The 22,261-nt window shown below is 34.9% G+C and overlaps 1 protein-coding gene across 25 annotated transcripts in view; it reads left to right on the forward strand.

Moving 5' to 3' along the window:
- ADGRB3 (adhesion G protein-coupled receptor B3) overlaps nt 1–22,261 on the forward strand; it is a 442,973-nt gene that overhangs the window by 175,291 nt on the left and 245,421 nt on the right. For 14 of the 25 annotated variants that reach the window (XM_041714791.2, XM_030269508.4, XM_030269522.4 and 11 more), the window contains exons 3-7: nt 4,850–4,960; nt 10,157–10,318; nt 17,423–17,587; nt 20,400–20,564; nt 21,392–21,556. In XM_041714791.2, coding sequence (XP_041570725.1) covers nt 4,850–4,960; nt 10,157–10,318; nt 17,423–17,587; nt 20,400–20,564; nt 21,392–21,556 — 768 coding nt within the window. Of the gene's footprint in view, nt 1–4,849; nt 4,961–7,247; nt 7,278–10,156; nt 10,319–17,422; nt 17,588–20,399; nt 20,565–21,391; nt 21,557–22,261 lie in introns of all 25 variants that reach the window. The other 11 variants (XM_030269498.4, XM_030269499.4, XM_072926502.1 and 8 more) reach the window with 2 other exon arrangements.

Consider the following 22,261-nt stretch of genomic DNA (forward strand, 5'->3'; position numbering starts at 1 on the left):
GCAAGACCTATTCAGTTCATTCAGTAGTCAAGAGTAAAAGAAAACACTTGTTTGGCTAGTTGCAGTTCAGGAGTGGGTAGGGTAGTATGAATCACACTGCTGGAGTGTTGTGGGTGAAAGAAAATGACAGTCACTTTGGGGAGTCGACTGCCTCTTTTCGCTTTTAAGGTTCTGAAAAGCTTTCAGGATGCTGCTCTTACTTTCCAGGCGGTTCTGTACAAGGTGATGACACTCAGCAACTCTCAGAAGTTCCTTGACATTGTACATGTCCTAAGGGGGTAACCCTAGAGGTCTCAGACCCACTTTTGTTTTTAGTTCATTTATGATGTCATCCCCAACTTCTATGATGAAAAAGGCTTTTTATATTAATGCCAGTCTGTCCTGTACCATAAATAGCACAATTCATAGTAGATGGTACACCATAATACATTTGTCCTATGAAGTTCCCATGAAATGTGATAAAAAATAGCCATAAAAGCCAGACCAACATGGTTTATAATGCCATCTAATGACTAGGATATATATAACAAATATATATTACAAATATCATAAAACAGCCTAGGCATAAAATCTGTTTGATATTTACCTTAATGTTAAAGAATATCCACTTGTCAAAAAGCAAAGACTACTCTTGGTAAGTAGAACCTTGCAAAGCTGGTAGTTTTCTTTTGTATTTCTCAGTTGTCCTAGTTTGCATTTGTATACTGTTAACAGATTTTTTTCTTCTTTATTCCTACAGAGAGCACACGGCACCTCTCTCCTCTTCTAAAAATGCATACCTACACTGGCCGCAAGATTTTAGCTTCTCCTTTAAAAACTAAAAAGGTTACTCAATAGTAATAAATATTCACATAACATAACATAACATAATATAGCATAACAATAAAGGTAAAGACAATGGGACTAGTGATAGGAGCTGTAAATAATACCAAACTGTAAACTTTAGAATTGCAATTTTTATTCTGTCCAAGAAGGCACAGAACTATATTACATGCCTCGGCTTATATGTAAAATGAAATCATGGAATCAGATAATCATTTAGGTTAAAAAAGCCTTCCAAGATCATCAACCTTTGACTAAACTCCACCCCACCAACTAAACCTTAGCACTAAGTGCCATGTCCAACCATTTTTGACCACTTCCAGAGATGGTGACTCCACCACCTCCTTGGGCAGTCTGTTCCAATGCTTAGACAAATGATATGTCACATCCTTATTAAAATGTATGCATCACTAAAATACTTTGAAGTATTTAACCATTATGAGCAGCTGAGGAGCAAAGGAATAGGCATCCTATTGCATTGATCCCTTGTACTTCCATAGCCACCGAAGGACCACTGACAGCAGAATAAATTCTTTTATCAGATAACTAAACCTCAGGTTTTCTACAACAAGTGTTCGGAATGTGTTATGATTTAAGTCTTGGTGTGGTTAAAATGATTCAAGGTTCCCCATAATGCTATTTTTATTTACATTTCGAGATATTTATGGGTTTTATCTTCATGCTGTGTAGTTTATAGCATTAACAATGTAATAAAAAGGCTTAAAACCCTTGCAAGTTTCCAGGCCTAACTTAGAGTCACACTGTCAATTTCTGAATTAGACCATGCACCTAATTGTTTCTGAAAGGATTTGCTTTCCCTCTGTATTTAATGAAACAATATGATTAATATCAATGTTAGAGATGAAAGCAGAAAACTGTGCTGTTTCACCCGTATAAAATTTAGGACACACATCACCAAAAAAATTCTCTTCAGAAACTAATGTCTACAAAAATACCTTCTTCTGTGTTAGAAAACTTATTTTCAGCAGCAAGAACTAGGTAGGAGTGAGAATGATAAAAATTAATTTACTCAAAATATCAGTTCAAATAGCCAATATTATATCCAGATATCAGGTCTTGAATCATGCTGACTTGACCTTGCAGGACGCCTCTGTGCCAGATACTGCCTACATTAGGATGGCTCTTACCACCTTTTCCACAGAAATAGATTATTGAAATTTCTGTGCCATTTAGTCATACTCTAGGCTGACTTGGGTTAAAATGCTTTTCCAGCCCAGAAAGCATTTAGATACTGCTTCTCTGTGAACTACTGAGGGAAAAAAAACCCAACTGCATACTGGGTTTGCCTTCTGTGTTTATTTACCTAGGATCTGAAAATGAAAGAGTTTCATTCTATTTGGTATTTATTGTAAACTTAAGCAAGATATTATATTAAAAATGCTTCATAAAAATGCATTACTCTTAAGCTTCTTAGATTAAACAATTTTGCAGCCATTGTTTGTACTTATACACAGGAAGTGGACATTTCTGATCCTGTTACAAAAATACACTTGACCCTTTTTTTTTCTTCTCTTACGAGACCTGAATTTTAGTGAGGCGTCACCCATGCCAGTACATTGCATTTCCTGGTATTGCTTTTGTTCTCATGTGGCATTTGGTTAAATACTTCAGCTGAATATGAAAATAAGAGCATTGCATAGGTCTGACTCCATTTTTTTGACAAAATTTATAAAAATATTTTTATCTGGGTAATGGAAAAAAATCTTTAATATATACTTGCTATATAAATGCTTAGTATATGAAAAGCAGATTAGCTAAAAAGTGTATCTTAAAAACCATTAGCAATAGCTGAAGTGAATCGAAAATGTGTTGTTTAAGTGGAAAAATGAAAAAAAACGAGGCATTATAATCATGCTCAGTGGTATTTGTAACTCCATGGTTATGACTGGAGCTACATCAGGCATTATCCACAATGCAGAGAACTGAATTCAAAACATCCCTTTGCCTCTTCACCAGCAGTTTCTGTCCTGCAGGACACTGCATGTGCCCACACCCAGCACAAGATGCTTCAGGGCTGGGACCAGAACATTCACCACCTCCCTGTATGCCTCTGGAAAGCCTTCCTCTAGCAAAGGTCTCCCATTATTGCACTCTGTAACTTAAAAAGTAAAACTAATTGTTCTGCAAGAATGGTGCCATACCTTCTAAATTGCCTGACAAGCAGAGATCATGCAGGCAGCAAACTCAGAGTAAACATGGCTTGCTGTGACAGCCTCCTTGGGGGAAGAACTATGTAAAGTCTCCTGCCATGACCATGCTATTAATTACAGTTTAAATGTGTCATCTGTACTGCACTGTGTAAAAATTGTAAAAATATTCTAATCACAATTTGTGTTAGAATATTAATTGTAATAGGAGATTTTCCACAGAATAAAAAGCTATCTTAAATCAGAGGAGCTGTAGAAATTTATTCATAAATTTTTAACACATATGTATATATACACATACATATATTTATTATATATATTTGCATGTATATATATATATAATTATCTTATATTATTTCTGAGATGTATTAAAATGGTGAATGTTTAATCCTCAAAATATATTTTATTAATTATATTTTCAAATATTCTCTTTAAAATGTGAACTGCATTGCTGTTCTCAAATGAATAATTAAATTTATATTTTAAGTGGTGCCACTAATGAATACTTACAAAAAGAAACGCTAATTTGGAGAAATACATGAATAGTTTACTAGAAAGGAAAAAATCTCCTTCTTCTGATTGACCCGTTAAAAATAAGTTTACCTTTTATTTTTTTTTTAATAGAAATTTTAATGTTTTTAATGATTTATCAAGACAATATGTTTGAAAATAATATTTATTAGAGATATTTACATCTCATAAATTGTTTTGTGGTTGTTGAGGCAGAAAGGTAAGTTTTATTATCTTCATGCCTTTACAATTTGGGGAGATTTTTGAATTTTGCATTTGCTAGATAACCTTCCAGCAGAAAGGTATTTTTTAATGTTTGTGTTCCTTGTGTTTCAGACACCTTCTGCCTCATCAGAAACTTTATGTGATTGTAGCTGAAGTAGTTTCAATGTTAACCCACATTTCCCAGCAGACGCTTCCTGAATTAGAGTCCCAGTTTTTGGGTTTTTTTAACAGCATATTTAGCACTGAGCTGCAGACAGCTGTGTGTGCCTGGGAGGATCATAGGAACTGTGCTGAAGACACAGCAGTCCCCGTCGAAGTGCAAAAAACTTTCTGCATTTCATTACAAAAATGAAAAGTAGAGCTAAAGTAGCAGTCTAGGAAGTCTGCACAGGACAAGAGAGGGAAAATGACGGCAGTGATACCAGGATAAACAACTAAAGCACTCATCTGCCAGACTTTGGGGCTTGATGTCACTGATTTTTCATAGGTTTTCCCTATTAAAACCGATGTGGAGAATAAGATACAATCTATAGTCTTTTTAACTCTGAGGTTTCAGGAAGGAAGCAGATCACAAGCACTTGTTCTGCTGTATTCAGCCTAAAAATTAAACAGTTAATTGGCTAAATTATTATAATTTCCCATTGCCACCATTCCCAAAGATGACTTTTTATCTCTGTTGAAGATTCATCAGCCTGAAAGATGAGTGCAGAAGTAGAAGTCCTCTGGAGGAGCATCAGGCTCTGCCACAGAACAGCAATGTCTAACACTGTCACAGTCATTTTCTGGTGTGTTTTGCACGGATTTAAAATAAAGGAATAGAATGTCTGCATTTGAATAACTGTTTTTGTTCTGTGTCATATAGCTGATTTACAGAATGTGTCACTACATTGAAGGTTGGTTCATAAAATAAAATAAAATCATATTGGAAAATCTGCAGACATAAATTTAAGTAATTATTGAAAGCTGAGTGTAGCAAAGTTAAGTTGATGTTAACTGCCATGATAACTTGCCTGACTCTTGCCAGCAACTTCCAGGTATGTTTAGGAACATATTGCATGAGACAGTATGTGACTTTTGAGAAATGTCTACACACAAGCTTTCATATACCTTTATTCTGTCTTTAGAATTTGGAATGATGGGAGATCATACAATTAAAAGTCAGCGACCTCGATCTGTTCATGAGAAAAGGGTCCCTCAGGAACAAGCTGATGCTGCTAAATTTATGGCACAAACTGGTAATACATCAGTTACATTTTTTCTATTTACTGTTGTTAATTTTAGCAAGACCACTGCATGTTTCCATAATCTTTTGCTGCATATTTGTCAGTTTTCTAAGCTGATACTTTTTTTGAATCATTTATTTTTTTTTCACCAGTTAAAGTCCATAAATAAAGTAGCTAAGAACTAGGTAGATCATGCAAAAACATGCACTGTGAATGTGAATAGTGAATAATTTAGTATAAACATTAATTTCTTTAGTAGTAAAAGCCGTCTCACATGTACAAAACACAGGACAGCTCACTGTGACATGTTAAATTTTTTCCAAAGATGTTAAGAACATGCTTCAGAATTTTTTAATAAATAGACTGTCTAATGCCAGCTTTAGACTTTTATCAAATTAATTAATTACTGGGGTGACTTTAATGTGCATGCATTCAGCATTTACTATCTTTGGCCCAGCACGATGCTCTGTTCTCTAGTTTCCAGATTCATAATTGCTAAATGAAATTTGCTGTAAGTAGTTTTTAATTGAATGTGCAAATTATCAAACAGTTTTTAATCTAAAACATGTTTTCTAATTTTGTTGGAGCAACTTCATCTTCCTTATCTAAAGATACCAAGATGATATTGGAAACCTGGAACTGCAGTAAATAAAAAAAAAAAAAAAAAAAAAGCCTGATTATCCTGTTTACCAACAGTTACCACAGCTGTTTTTGAGGTGAATGATAAAATTTTAGTGGTGAGTTGAATTAAGCTCTCATACACCAAAACTGCTGCCCATTTTAACTTCAGTAATGATCCATATATCTGTTGGTAAAAGCTAACTCTTTATTGGTACTCTACACACTTCATTCCAGTAAGTTACTGAGTTGACAATCTTGTGCCCCATAATTTTTGTATGGATTTGAAACAACTTCCTCTGTATCCCATAGTAACTAACCTAGAATATACGCCTGCATCAGTCGTACATAATGCTTCCAGTTTTTATGCACTTCAGTAAAAGAGCTATAATTTCTTCTAGTTATGTTGCATGTTGACTTCCTTAGTGGTAGGGTGCTTTACTTAACAGATTTGCAAAAATTGATATATTAAACAATCTAAGTACATGTATAGCCAATCAGTGTAGATCTGTTTGATAACACATTTAGAATGGGAAAAAGTCTGTTTCCTTCTTATTAATCTATAGGATTGCTTTCATGGCTAACTCCCAGGTACTACTGTAAACAAATGCAGTGGAAGAAGGGAGCATAGAATTCTCTTGGTCTCCATGCAGTTTTTGCTTAGGAAAGTAGAACTTATCACTTACATACCTAGCTCAGACATATAATGCTAGTTGCTTACTACATAGAATAACACCTTTGCTTTTATGCTGCTTCTTGAATTCATACAATTACTCAAAAAAAAAAAATCAGTAAAATTATCTGTTTTGTTTTTTCCCATATAAATCCTTAAAACTTTAATAATGTCCTGTAAATCTTCTATTTGATAATTTTTAGTCATGCATTGCAGTGCATCTATTCTGGGTGTTACGGAGCTGCATTACAAGTGCAGCGCTGGTACCATCACCTTCCAATACATTGTGTGTGTGGAGTGGGAGATGAGCGTTCAAAATTATACAGGATTGGTTTGCAAGGTCCTGTTCTGAAAGCATGTGAGATGTATAAGCATATAAATTTAGATGCCAAAATTTGGGGAAATATATATTTTCCATGTTGCAGCTTAATACATTTTAAGTAATACTTGTGCTCTTTCTGGACATACTAATTTTCATCTCTTCATTTTGTTTTTCCTTTGTAGTGCTCATTGCATATTTTCTTCACCTGTAATGCATTCATTATTCTTGCAATAAAATGATTGTGATATCTTCCTAAACTGATTCATAAGGTTTTTTTCTAACATATCTATCGCATTAATTTATCCACTAAGAAATATTATTAGCAATTGGTTACTGAGTTTATCAGGTTTTATATTTTAAGCCTTGATATTTTATCTTGTGTAATAATAAAACAGATACAAAAGTGCAACAAAATGTTTTCATGTTTTCAAAAGGCAGAGAGATAGGAATAGAGAAATGTCCTGGAAAAGATTTATGAAAAGCATTTAATACTGTTCAAATTGTGGACTTAATCCACTAAATTTTGCTGGGAATGGAATAGTTTTAAAATGTGGTATTAAAATATGCATTTTTCTGGTTTTGGAGAGTATTATGAAGCAGTAAAAACATTTCTTAAAAAATACTGTGTGAATAATTTCTTGTTCTATATTTGTCATTTTATGTGTTTGGACTGATCCTTCCCTTAGGTGTTATGGGATTTAGAGAGTATAATGCAGGTAAGTTTTACACAGATCAATGAGGCCTTCCATACAGTAAGTTATGTTTCCTCTTATGTGTCAAGCATCAGGGGAGAATAAGAGTTTGGTAGCTTACTAAAATATAATTTGAGATTATAGATTTAATATGATTGATATAAAAATTTAAGAGTTCTCAAATAACAGAAAACAAGAAGGTAAATAAAAAGTAGCACTTTCAAAATTTTCAGAATTTCAGAAAAGAAAAAGAATGGATAAGAGAAAAGCAAACAATGGAAGATATATTTGCAGATTATATACTCAACCTAGATTTATTCTAGAAAATATAGTAGTCTTTATGTGCTGAAATGAAAATGGTAAATTAACAATTATATATATGTTAAGATATTTCCCTTCTTTTAAATCTTTTAAAATAAGTAATAATCATCCTAAAAGCAGTATAAAGCACTCTGAAAATTAAAAATTACCAAAAAAAATAATAATTCATTATATAAAATGAAGCAAAGCAGCTGGTGAGATAAATGTGATTTTTATTTTGTTTTCATTTTTCTCTTTTTTTACTGTACATCATGTTACTATGGAGGATCTGCCTCCAGCAAATGTTTAAGCCTTCTTTACATGTGATGGCATATATTAAGAGATTATGCTTTTTTGTAAATGAACAGTACATATATTCTCGGAACTTCTAATAATTAATACCAATTTCAAAATTCACTCAACACATTTACACAACATTCTGAAAACACCGTAATCATCATGCTGCTGCTATTTTCCATCATATTCCAAGGGTTAAGAGTAACACTTTTATCATTTTAATATATAAAAAAAATAATTTTTTAAATTTTGATTTCTGTATTTTATTAGTTATGTACTGTCAACATGTCAGTGTTGAATAATGGATGGTTTACACTGAGTATATTTAACTGTTTTACATAATGAGGAACATCTTGAGAAACAGAGTTTAGACTTTTTCTGCTGCTTGACTGTTTATCTAAACCATTTTAACAAAGTCAAGCTTCAAACATGTAGGAAAAAACAAAAAGTATTAGCCTAGAAATCCACAGTAATACTAGTCTTTTTACCATGAATATAGGGCTTATATTACATATTTTATGATTGTTAATGTCTACATACATATTAAATATATTTAACATGTTATCATCTAACCTGAACCTAAGCCGTCTAACTACCTAATCAAAGTGCTAAATTCATGTCACAAGAACTAGTAAAATAATAATCAGTGATATTTTTGTCTTTTTTTTTACCTAACAAATAAAGAACTACAAAAAACACTGCTGAATTTTTGTGTGTAGAAATCTCATAATTGTGTGGTTTTCCATAGAAATTTTTAGAATTGCATAAAATTTTATTAAAAACGGAGGGATTTGTGTGCTAATTATAACGCATTTTGTCTTTTTACTGAATAAGGAACACTTTTTTTTTTTTAAGCATTGAATAGCCTCAGAATTAAATCTTAGAAATCTAGCAGAAACAATCATTTTGCAAAGGTTTTGTGCTTGACCTCTGTGGAAAAAAAAAAAACACAACCAAAAGAAAGACAGCTTGGAGAGACTCACAGATTCTTGCTATAGAGCACAGTTTGAAAAAATAGTATGTCATTTACTCCATTCTTGGAAGATAGCACCAGAATATTCCTGCTTTGCAGACAGTCCCTCAACTGTGATCAGTATCAGAACTTTTGGAAGACTAGATGTACACTGAAATTTCAAGCAAGCTCTTCAAGTCTGCAGGTTTTATCATGCCACTGATTTTAAGACAGAAAGTCCCATTTGTTTCAAAAAGGACTTACTCTTAAAAATCGAGCATGCATTAAGGGTTTCAGCTGCCATTTTACATTACATGCTGAATTTTAACGGAAGAAGCTAAACATCAATGAACAATTATTTACTCAAATTGTTCAGTGAGGTATATTCACATTATTTTTGCATTTGCTTTCTGAGAATACTCAAGGGATCTATTTTTCTGAACATGAATTCCTTTGGGAAAGGAATTCCAGAACTGTGTGTATAGCTGTTCATGAGAATTAAATTCAAGCATTCTTTCCAGAGCATCCATGCAAGAAAACTTTATGCATTACTTGCTTTCAAAAAAAAATATTTAATATTCTATCTCTCAAAAATTAAGGAAGATTTCCTCTTTTCTAATATACTTATATATTTATTGATATTAATAAATCACATCTGACAATTTTGAACATAGTGGTATATATTACGTGCAATAACAAGGTCTGGCACACCCAAGAATTCAGCATACCTGTAGGTCAAAAGCAAGGAGTAAATTTATGCAGCAAATTATGAAAGTTTCCATCCCACATTTCAGGTTAAATTTTAGTAAATAAAATGCTTTTCTTTGTCAGGGAACTTCATTCAAATGCTATATGACTCTACTAAAGAAAATGTAAGATATTAGGGGCTGGTTTGTCTGGGTTTTCTTTCATTGGAATTCCATTACTGGTATGGCTCCTTAAACTGTTACTAAGCGTTAATTCTAGAGGGATAAGTATAAATATCAAAGACAAATCCTTTGCTATTTTGTAAAAAGAGTTGTCTATGTTCTTACAGAATCCTGAGTGTAGTGTTGTTTCTGAAGTGTTGAAGGGCAGTAGTTCTCATAAATTTGTAAATGATGCAAGACATCAAAGTGTTCCCCTCTGACAGGCATTATGTGATTGCAGCATTGTAGGTGTCCTTGTTTTCTATCCATTGCACATTTTCACAGCTGCTTTAATCCATAAAACTTTAAATTTTTTTTTTTTGTGTGGTACCTTTTTCTTTGATTTATAAGAGCGGACAATAATGAGCTTCAGCCAAAGAACCTCAAAAACCTGTGTCATTAATACTTATGTCTATATTCATGTTTGTTTGTTGTCTTGAATACAGGTGAATCTGGTGTTGAAGAGTGGGCCCAGTGGAGTACGTGTTCAGTTACTTGTGGTCAAGGGTCGCAGGTGCGAACCAGAACTTGTGTATCACCTTACGGGACACACTGCAGCGGCCCTTTAAGAGAATCAAGGGTTTGCAATAACACTGCCCTCTGTCCAGGTAGTGTTAGCAGCCAATAAATAAAATTGTGGATGTTTTTGAACTGTATAATGATAAGAATTTGAAACTATATATTTTTACTATTTATTGTTATTAACATGGATTTCATGGGGACATTTTAATTAAAGCAGAGAATTGTAATTCTATTAACCTGTGCATGTAGGTTATTATTTTTATTTTCAGAACAGCCAAGATATGGAACAAGAGCACCTTTTTACAGACAGTTTCATATTTTTTTCTAAAAGTCTATATTCTCTAATTTTCACTCAGAAAAGAGAAGGTACCATGAGTACAAAGACAAACTAGGGAAGAAATCCAGATAATGAATACATTAAGGAGAAGAGACTAGTTAAGAGAGTGGGTTAACATAGATTATTTGACACTGCAATGTTTTTCCCATTTAGAATACTCTCCTTTAGGAATGGGCCAGACAATATTCTATGCACAGTTATGTCTTCATGGACTTCCCTTTACATTGTTCTGGCAAGAAAGGGCAACAGCTACAGTTCAAAGGAAAAAAAGATCAGACAAAAGTAACTTTCTTACATCTGACACACGGTAAAGGCCATCAGTGTCTTGCATCACAGTTTTCCTACTCCTTTTGTCTGAGAGATCTGGACATCGTTGGAGTTCAGTAGTAGTTGTACACAAAGGAGAAGAGACAGGCATATTCAAGTTAGTTGCTGAAAGGGCATATCTTTCTTTAGACTCTATCTGTAGATCTGATTAATCTATGATGGGAATCAAGAGGGAAGGCATATGCCTCATGACTACATTATTTTTCCTCTGCTGTGAATGAAATGCAAAAAAAAAAAAAGAAACAAAACCAAAAACGATCTACCATCCTTCAGATGGTATATAGTACAAATTCAGTACAAATTCCTCAGGTCTCTGTAACATTTGATCTCAAGAGGGTGGCGAGCCACCTTCAGCTTCTGGGGAATCTCAGTACATTTTTTAAGTAAACTGTATTGTCATATACAGAGAACTGTTGTCTTTATCTCAATGAACAGTAATATGTAGAATCAAACTCATGTTGTTACTGTATGTTGAAAAATAGCCAGTGGGAAGTGCATGTGATCCCATCAGAGTTTGTGTATCAGCATTATAAGCATTTAGGGAGTCTCTGTAATGAAAATCAGCTTACAAGATTGTCTCTAGATGATGCATGATAGTAACAAGAATTGCTTTCAACATCTAATGTTTTCTATTGTGCTTAAGCTAATCAATTCACATGAAATTTTCTAATATTTCAGAGTAGAAATGTCTAGTTAAAACTGAATTTTAATACTTCAGAAGTGGTAAAACTTTACACGTGGAAGTGTTTCCATACAAAAATGGCAGGTATTTCTAAAGCATTTAGAGTAGCTTAGATTGTGCCAGAGGTGGGAAATACTGCAAAAGAACTCTCAAGTACAAAAAAAGAAGTGAAAGAGGAGAACTGTAAAAGAAATGAACAAACATTGCAAACAATCAAAGATCGATTTAAATATTCATTTGAAACTACATGAAGAATGAACATGAAAACACAGTCCACCTCTCACCATGAGTTCTGCCTGATTTCTTGCTAATTAGTATTAACTAAGAGGAAAGGATTAAATCTCCTAATTTTTAGAATTTTATCTTCATTATATCCAGAAAGGGATATTAAGTTTTCATACAAAAAAAAGGCAAAACAAAACAAAAAAAAACAAGCAATGCAAAAGCCAAGGTAATTAATTTGCTGTCAAATTTTAACTGGAAAAAATTAATTCTTAGATATATTATGGTCAAACAAATTTTTAACAATGCTCACTCCAAAACACTGCTCCATATTTCTCAGGTCACAAAGGAACTGTTTCCTTATAGCCTCACACGAATTCGTAGTGTCAGCACTGCCAAGATATTTTCTTTTTCAGCTCACCACAGGTGATTTTGATAATCTCTATGTATCTTCAGTTACCTTTCCTAAACAATCAGTCTTCTGGCTTAATCTTGCATATTGTTCCATGCTCATTGTAACCTTATTAATAGGTTATTGTAACCTTATTAATTTGTGTTGTTCTCTGTCTGACTACAGGGTCACTACTGTGTAGCAGTGTGCAAGATTAACAATTTAGAAATATGCTTTTCCTAGGCACTGATCAATAAATTTTTCAAACATCCCTTTAATTATTAGCCCAAATATCCTCTGTCCTCATTCTATATATCATTCTATGTATCATTACATATCCTGGCTCAAAAAGTTGCAGAGTTCATAGAATTACCCCGGTCCATCTACTAAAATAAAAAAAAAAAAAAATTATCTGTATACTAGTGTATTTAAAACAGACATTTGACAAAATGATTAGTAAAAGGGTGGGGGACATTGTGAGAGCTGGAATGTTTCCTAATCAAAACGTTGCTCCTTCAACATAAGAAAATATGCAGGATGACCTTATGTACTTCATGCAGCTATCCATAGGGCTTTAAAGGAACCTTGCAAATACTAATGCAAAGCTTTCAGACTATTTTGTCTATTGCCTTTAGATATTCTTTATATATACTTTACCATATTTTATGTGCTGCCCAAGATACTCACTGGAATGTTAGAGAACATATTTCTCTGTGATATCAGTGTCCTGGAAAATTTGGAAAATGGGATTTACCAACTTCATATATATGTATGTATTGGAATAGGTATTTCAATTTCAAAATAGTACTACTGATAGTTTGAGCAAAATAATGAAGGAACCACTGTTTGCATAATTTATTTCAGACCAATACTATTCTAGAGAAGTGCAGCATAGTAGACAACAAAGCATACCTCAGGTAATCTTTATTCTCATTGGTTCTTTTGTGAGTGGAGACACCTCAAGATCCATTAGTGCGGTGTTACTGATTCATTTCAGTTTAGTGAATAATTTTTAACAGCTAAAACAGCTAAAACTTAAGGGGAAAGAACATGGGATTTCCATGCCTGCAGATCATCACAGCTTCTGTTTCTCCTTACCCCATTGCCTTTAACACCTTTTGCCACAAAATCTAACTGTAGCTTAGCATTTTCAGGCTTAGGGGTAAAGCAAGACATGGAAGGAGCAGGAATACACTATGCCATTTCAAACATTTGTATTCTCAAACACTTTGGCTAGTGTTATTTGCTAAAATAGTTTTACTTACCTCCCCTTTTTCTCTCCCTGATCTTATTGCAACAGAGCCTGACAAAAAGCTTGTCTGTATCTTCTTTAGACACCCCCTTTAAACAGTGAAAGGCCACAGTAAGGTCTCTATGGAGACCTCTTTTCCAGGCTGAACAACCCAAACTCTTCTATCCTGTCTTCATAGGAGAGGATGTTCCATCCCTCTGATCATCTCTGTTTCAGTGCTCTGGACCTGCTCCAACAGGTTCATGTCTTTCTATGCTGAGGATCCCAGAGCAGGATGCGCTCCAGGTGGGGTCCCACCAGACTGGAGTAGAGGGACATAATCTCCTCTCTCACCCTGCTGGCTATGATACTTTTGAGGCAGTTCAGGAAGTACTTGGCTTTCTGGGTTGCAAATGCACAGTGCTGGCTCAGCTCCAACATCTCACTGACAAGCAGCCTGAAGTCCTTCTTTGCGGGGCTGCTCTCAATACCTTTATCTCCCACCCTGCGTTGCCCCTAAGCCTTATTGAACCTAATATCATTCACATGGGCCTGCTTCTACAGCTTGTCCAAATCCCTTTGGGTGACATCCTGTCCCTCAGGTTTGTCACTCATTTTGGCATTGTCTGCAGACTTGCCAAGGGTGTGCTCAATCCCACCGTCTGTGCCACTGATGAAGATATTAAACAGTACTGGACCTACCTGCACCACAAAGATGGCCATATTTTTTTCAGTATCTGTTCAATTTAAAACTGAACAAATCAAAAGCATTTAAACCCCAATAAAAATCTCACAAAATATGTTTGTAGGATGAAGGCCAGCATGGCCTAACGCCTCCTTCCACTTCACAGCAGTTGTGTGTTGTGAACACTGTGGGTGTTCACTTCAACATGATTAGGTTCACAGAGTGGCAGAGAGATGGGAAAGATGCTTTGCAGTAATCCAAACTTGTTGTGCTAGCAATGTTTTTGACAGAGAAGCTGTCAATAATCTGAATATTTTTGTCCCAAATAATGAATCTTGCATCTGAAACTGTGTTATAGAAAACAGTAACTCCTCTGCGGGCCAGCTCTCCATCTGGTGTAATTTGGCATAGCTCATCTGGCTATAATTTATCAGATGCTATAGGGGATAGGGGATTTTTTTGCATTTAGAAAATAGTGTTAAAGAAAGAGGATGTAAATAAAATACCAGAAAGAAAAATCAGGGGTAAGAAACTTCAAATTAAGATGTTATTTTAAAGATAATCTGGATAATTCTGTGCAATTCTGTAATGTGCTGTTTTAGTGTAATGCCTATTCCATCCTTGATTTAATTATTGGACTACTAGTTTCAGACATAAAAGTCTATAAATGCAATAAGGTGCTGTGAAAGTTTTACTTAATGAGATAAAAATTGTCATGGAAGATGATTTTTGGCACAGCTTAATTTAAACCACAAACATATAGAGACTGCTTTCAGTCCACTCAAAATGAAACATTTTGTTTTGCCTTATGTTTAGTTCCAAAATCACATAGGAATTGTTCTCTGTTGCTGCTAGCATGCAGTCAACTCTTGCCTGAAGAAATACATATCCTCTTGGTTAAAGACAGTACCTTTAAAGAGCCATTCAGCACATATTTTTTAGTTCTCAAAGAAAGACAACTAACCTAGAACATTTTGACAGTATGGAATCAAAATTCCAAATTAAGCAATAGCCTTAAACTTATATGTGCCCTGAAAAACCCCACTGTATGTCTACATAGAGGCAAGACCTTTTCAATTTATTCTTTTTCTAGAGAATAATCTTTTTAGAATTTGGATTAATTTTGTTTAGCTAAGTTTTATACTTTTTAAAAATCTTGTTGCATCTAAACATTTTAATCAACTGTTGTGGTATCAGGAGATGAAATTATGTAATTTTTATTACTGGCTATTGTTTGGAATCTGATCTGACAAACTGTTTTCTCATTAATTTTGCTTATATGATAAAAAACTGTGAATCAGAGATGTGTCTGGATTCGTAATCTAATACCTTGCCAATGAGAAAATAATATTCTGATAATATAGCTGAATCAAAACAGCTGTAGAAATATAGTACTTGTTGAGAACAGATGAAACTAAAAGAGTTATGGGCAGGTATAGTAAAAAATTTACTATTTTTAGAAGTGCAAGACTTTCTGGTTTTGACAAAAATGTCAAAATTAATCAAGGTTTGTAAACTAACTAGATTAAAATCTGTCACTTTAACATTAATTTGGACAGTTCCTGAGGGTTATTTTTTTAAATATAATGCAGATGGATATGATATTTAGAGTAAGATAATAAGGATGTAGGATGTGGCCTTTTTCACCATTTTTACGTGACCAAATGAAAACCTTTCATTGATTGAGCTGTTGTCCAGTGCGTTAAAATCTTCCTTGAATAAAGTTTGACGTTTTCTGTCAGGTACAATTTCTCAGAAGTTAACTAACAAACTTTTTATCTCAACATAGTGTCTGAAATGACAATTTTTCTTATTTTAAATGAAAGACAATCGAACTTACCTACTTGCTGAATTCCCCTTGATCTTAATGATGAATTTGTGATAATGTGCCAGGGAGCTGAATGTCCTTCCACAGCCTTGCAACTTAATTTCACCTCAGGAAATGTTATTCTGATTCCTGCAAGAAAAGGGTTGTATTTGTAGAAACTGGGCAGGGGATATGTGCCTTCAGGGCAAAGGAAACCTATATATGAGAAGTTCTTTCACAGTGTTGAAAAAAAGTGAGGACAAAATAGAAAATCTATTTTTTCTGTAATGTTGTGAATCATTATTACTGATGCACTCAGATATTATACACAGTTTGCCCCTCCAGACACCTTTCAAACAGACAGGGCTTCAGAAACAGAATTATGTGGTACTGAGATGTTCATTCTGGATATTAAGTCTTTGGATTTCTCTTAAATGCTTAACATTACTGCAGTTCTCATCATTAAATTCCTGTTCTGACATTGCCTAATTTAAATTTGTTCAACTGCTCTTATTAAAGCAGAAGAAAAATAGGTAAAGTTTGCCTTTCGATTTATATAGAACTGTTTTATGAATGTATGTGTAAAGAACTTTAAGAAAATTTCACCGAATTCTTCTGTAAAGGGGTTGCTACAGTATGTAAGCTCACATGGATATTGTATATAAGTTTCTCCTGTAGTAGAAAATGCTTAAAACAGAGAAAGATTCATCTTCTATGATTCCTTATACTAATATTATAAAATATTTGCATATAAAACGAGTAGTATAAGTTTGTAATTTATTGTGAACTCTGAAGGTATTTGCAGTTTATTGAATGACTGCTTTTCCAAGAGTAAAGCATGTATTACTGTCTGTTAAATTAATGACTATGTTCATGTAAGGAAATGGTATATATCTCTTTTACTTATGTGGTCTTGGAATTTTTGGTGACAATAATCAAGCACATCTGCCGCCATATTTCCACCAGAATTTAAACAATTGAAAAAAATTTAAGATTGCTGCCCCAATTTCTGATATTGACATAGTAATTAATTACTGCATTTATTAATATAATTTCACAAGACATCTTAATTTTTATTGCTTCTAGATTTTAGAGTTGCCTTGATACAGAAAATATATGCTTGATTTTCACAAAAGCTAGACTCCTGAAAATCAGGGCTATTAAACATGTCAAGTCCAAGACCAAAGGTGTCATAACTAACTTCTGAAAAGGAAAGACATCTTGTGTAAAACAGCCAAAGAAGAGAAGCTGTGACAGTGAGATTAGTTTAAAGATTAGACAATAATGTTTCAAAAGTATATTTTTAAATATACATTAGAGAAAATAATAAATTAAAATTAACTAAGTTTTAAGAAGTATGTGTTTTCCTATGATACAGCTTATCTATGAACTGATTTCCTTGAAGGTGGCAAAATAACTCCTATTTAAAATATTGATCTTGTTTATTTTGAAATCCTTTTGTTACTTGTGTGTCTGTTTCTGGTTAAAATCTGTATGGTTTGTTGCAGTACATGGCGTTTGGGAGGAATGGTCACCTTGGAGTTTGTGTTCATTCACATGTGGTCGAGGCCAAAGAACTAGGACAAGGTCATGTATACCTCCCCAGTATGGGGGAAGATCATGTGATGGACCTGAAACACAGCACAAACCTTGCAATATTGCACTCTGCCCTGGTGAGCTCATGCAGCAACTCTCTGCTTTGTTACAGTGCATTTAATGTGGATTGTTTGTGATTTCTTTTATAGCCCTTTGCACAGAGGAAAAAAACCATTATCCAAAGTGACTAGGTTGAGTAATATTGTTCATAATTCTGACTGTAGTGGTTAAAGCATATAGTCAGGATGGTAACTGTTCAAGACAGATGCAAAGAGGATTTAGTTTCTTTGAGGTACTCTCTCTGTAGGGCACAGTATGTTGTGTAGCAAGTCTTGATTCAGGATGGGTCTCAAAGAACCAAAAGGCTACCAAAATGTCTGAAAGACTGACATTCAGAGGTCACATAGTTCGTGTCCCCCTTATCTGTACGAATTACAGAATACAAAATACAGTTAACAAATTACAGTTTTCTTAGAGGTTCACTGTAATTATTTATTCATCACATGGCAAACGTATTTGTGAAACCATAATCTTTAAATTGCTAATTTATCCAAAATAGATACTATTTACATGTGTACAGACAGAAAGGCTCACACAAGCTAGGGCATTATTTGAATACCCGTTTAGTTCTTGTAGTACAGATTTACTTATGTGCAATACCAATTTCAAAAAATTGCCACTAACCAAATAAACAATGCATGGGCTTCATGTTAAACTGTTCATCTACTAAAATTAAAGACTACTAAAAAAAAAGTGCTTTTTCAAAGCTGATTTTCAACTTTTTGCCTTTAGATTGTGATTTTTTTAGACCAACTTTTTCAAAATGCATGGATATGTATAATGCATCCTGTTACCTTCAATATTGTGAAGAAACACAAAACTGATTACATCTAATCTGTCACAAAATTATTTGAGAACTAGAGATTTTGAACCATCATTTGTACCTAAATGACTTTTAGAAGCATTTCTATACTGTTACATTTAAAAGTAGAACTTTAAACTTTGCTCAATATTAAGTTTTGCTGCAATTTGCATTTTCAATTTATTAAGGGAATCTTAATGAAGAATTCTCTATTTTTAAGGGTATTTCTGAAATAGAAAACTCACATGCTCTTTTCTCCTAAAGATAAATAAGAAACATGTATGAAATATATATGAGAAGCCACAGAATAAGTTTTCTCCAAAGACGGTATAATAATTGATTTGATCTTTCCTACCCTAAATAATACTATATAGCAATGAATAAAACTGAAGAGGGAGCATTGAAATGTAATTTCCATAATGTTTTCCTTTTCACATAGACCTTTCATGATTAATGAGTGGAACTAGCATCCATGTTTGTAAAGATTTCCATTTTCTTCTAAATAAATTATCAGGGCGCAGCTTCATAGCTTCAGAGGCATCTGCATTGAGAAGTGGTTCGCAACCAGGCATTACATGGAATATTTAATACAGAACTTCAGGGAAAAGCCTTGGGAAAATCCTTTAATTCACTGGTGCTGAGATCCTGGGCCCAGGATCTGGATAGTATCTTTGAAATGTTCTGTCGTTAATGTCTGACATGAGCAAAATAGTTTACCTCCATTAGTCACTGAACCCATACGCACCCATACAGAACAGTATGTTTAATCACTAACTTTAAGATTCTTCTTTCTATTCTAGATATTAACACCATCAGCTTAGGGAGCTGCTATTCCAACTCCCCTTTAAAGAATCCTGAAAACAGGGTTTGGCAAGTGCACCAAGTGAAATTCCTTGTTTGGAGTGGTGGTGCTTATATAGAACTAGTAGTTGTAGAACCAGGTTTTCAAGGATGAATATTTATCAAAATTATATTAGAACCTACATTTTGAGATTATATTTAACTGCAGGGGCAATGAGGAACTGATGATTGCCACAATCTCTGTGATTGCAGGATCCTGAATTAGCACAATTAGTCATAACACATTTCATAATGCTTGCCTGTTTTTAAACATACTGCCTAGTCCTATTATTATTGACCATATAATTTTTAACTTGTATGGAAGTATAATTGCTTTATGTTTTTTCATTACCTTGGTTTTTAATATTTTCATTTACCTCAAAAAGCTTTCTGATCTACAATGTTATTAATAACAGTCATTAAACTTTACTCAGGAGAATATTCATTCAAACTCAAGTGCATGGGCTAATATAAATTACTAAATACAGAGCCATTTCCACCATTTTCATTTTGTTTAGACATTTAACTTGTCAAATTCAGAAAGAAGATTATGCAATATGCAAACACAACAGCAGATCTCGGAAGGAAGGAAGGAAGGCAGGCAGTTTCTGTCCTGCTACATTTTATCTCAAAAGAATGTTGAAGAACTAGGATCGTTTCCCTCACAAGGAGGATGAATGATAAAAATATATTCAGCATTGTGCATACAGAGAAGAGAGACTGTACGTGAGGCAAAGCAGTAACTCCCGTTCTCCTGTTCAACTAAAGGCATCCAGTTTCACCATCAGGACCAATAACGTGATAATCCGACCTATTTGAACTATCACTGCAGCTCTTATAAATCACTTCAGAGGACTCAGGGTTTACTTACATGATACAAGAACGGCTCTTACTTTTGCCTAAAAAGACCAGTCTTTTTTATAAGGGCTTGTCTTTAATAAGACCTTTCAAACAGCATGTGACTGAAATAATTAGTTATCCTTTTTTATATCAGTGTACAATTAGATGGGACGCTCTTGAAGCAAAAGGAAGAAAGTTTTATATTAGTTTAAAGCAGCTCATAACGTTGGTTTCTGTGTTTGATTGCCGTAAGCAGCCAGGCTGGGCCCAGCCCGAGGGCTGTGGTCACCGGCCTGGCTCCGGTGGTAACTCTGCTGTGTCCATCTCTTTTGTGGCCGCCGCGGCAGTGGACGGACAGTGGCAGGAGTGGAGCTCGTGGAGCCAGTGCTCGGTGACCTGCTCCAATGGCACCCAGCAGCGAAGCAGGCAGTGCACGGCGGCGGCCCACGGCGGCTCCGAGTGCAGAGGGCCCTGGGCCGAGAGCCGGGAGTGCCACAACCCCGAGTGCACCGGTGAGTGAGGGCGAGCGGCGCCGGCGGCGGGCGGGCACCGCGGCACGGCCCCGCTGCGGCTCGGGCGGGCCTCGGCTGGCTGCAAGGGGCAGAGAGCTCCAGCCACGGCGAGGCCGGACAAAAGTCACTGACTACAACAAGTGTCATGTCAACAGAAGAGTAAGAACTTGCATTGAGGGTGGCGGAGCACTGAACAGGCTGCCCAGGAAGGCTCTGGAGTGTCCCTCTCTGCAGACTTAAAACCCACCTGGAGGTGTTCTGTGTCACTTGCTCCAGGTGACCCCGCCTTGCCGGGGGGTTTGGACTGGATGATTTCCAAAGGTCCCTTCCAACCCCAACAGCTCTGTGATTCTGTGATTCCTGGGACCTCATTCTGATTTACTTGATCATAAAAAAACTGAAAAATATTCCTTAAAAGGGTGCAAGAAGGCTGCACATTAACTTTTTGGTTTTAATGCTCTTTGAAGGGCATTCAGCAGATATTTTTGAAGCCTAAAGCACTTAAGTTTTTCATGAACACAGAAAGTAAATAAATATGAACCACTTCCCTTTTGGGCTGGGACTACTTCATGATCCTCTGACAGTACAAAACTAGCCTTTCAGTGTGTGTAGATTCCTCAATTGCTCTCCCAGAGCATGTAAAAATCAAGTTCTTAAAATATCACATGCAAAAATGTTTTTACTTAGTTTCTTTTAAGGGTACTTAGGCATATTGTAAATGTATATTGCTACTGTACAGCAGCACTATACAAATAAATTTTAAAAAATAGTAATTCTTCATTATAACTGTCAGCATATCACCACTGTAATTGTATTTTTCCAAACAGCAAATGGCCAGTGGAACCAGTGGGGCCACTGGAGTGGCTGTTCCAAATCCTGTGACGGTGGCTGGGAGAGGCGGATAAGGATCTGTCAAGGCGCTGCTGTGACTGGGCAGCAGTGTGAAGGAGCCGGAGAGGAAGTCAGACGGTGCAGTGAACAGAGGTGTCCTGGTGAGATGAAAATATAATAGCTGTTATTATTTACACTGCAATAGGGCTTACTTTAATGGGCGTCTTTAGGAAAGACAAGATCAATGCCTGTAGAGTAATAGCCATAAAGAGCAGTATCTGGCCTTGCTTTAGACAAGTCATTGCTGGTTTTCTCAGTAGATTTCTGTTTATGCAGCTAGGTGCAAATGAGCCCTATTAGATATATGAGCAATGCATCAAGTTTTGAGTGAAGCAAAATACCATAGTAAAAATTGATTGCCTAGGAATGCCTATAGTATTTGGAGCACAAACAATTTCCTACAGAAAAACTCTTTGAATGTGTGGTATCTGAGAATATCAGGTCTGGTTTTGTAATTTGGAATTCATTTTGTCCAATGTATAAGTGACATCTCTAATACATTTGGGGTACATTCCAGTGCAGTTAAAACAAGTGATAAAGTGAGCCTTACCATGGTGTACAGAATGAATGAATATATGAGCCACATTTTATAAAAAGGAAAGTAATTGAAAGACACATAATTCTATTATTAAGCATTAATATAATGCTTAAATATCACTTTTTTAATATAATGCTTTGCATCACTCCTTACTTTGCCCTCCAAACAGATTTAAGTCTTTCCCACTAAAAGCTAATAAAAGTGTATTTTTGAGCTTCTTCAAAAATGAAGAATAAAGAAGACTATCTGGTGAATCAGGTAGTATTTA

The sequence above is a fragment of the Taeniopygia guttata genome, chromosome 3, assembly GCF_048771995.1.
Source record: "Taeniopygia guttata chromosome 3, bTaeGut7.mat, whole genome shotgun sequence".
NCBI classification, from domain to species: domain Eukaryota; kingdom Metazoa; phylum Chordata; class Aves; order Passeriformes; family Estrildidae; genus Taeniopygia; species Taeniopygia guttata.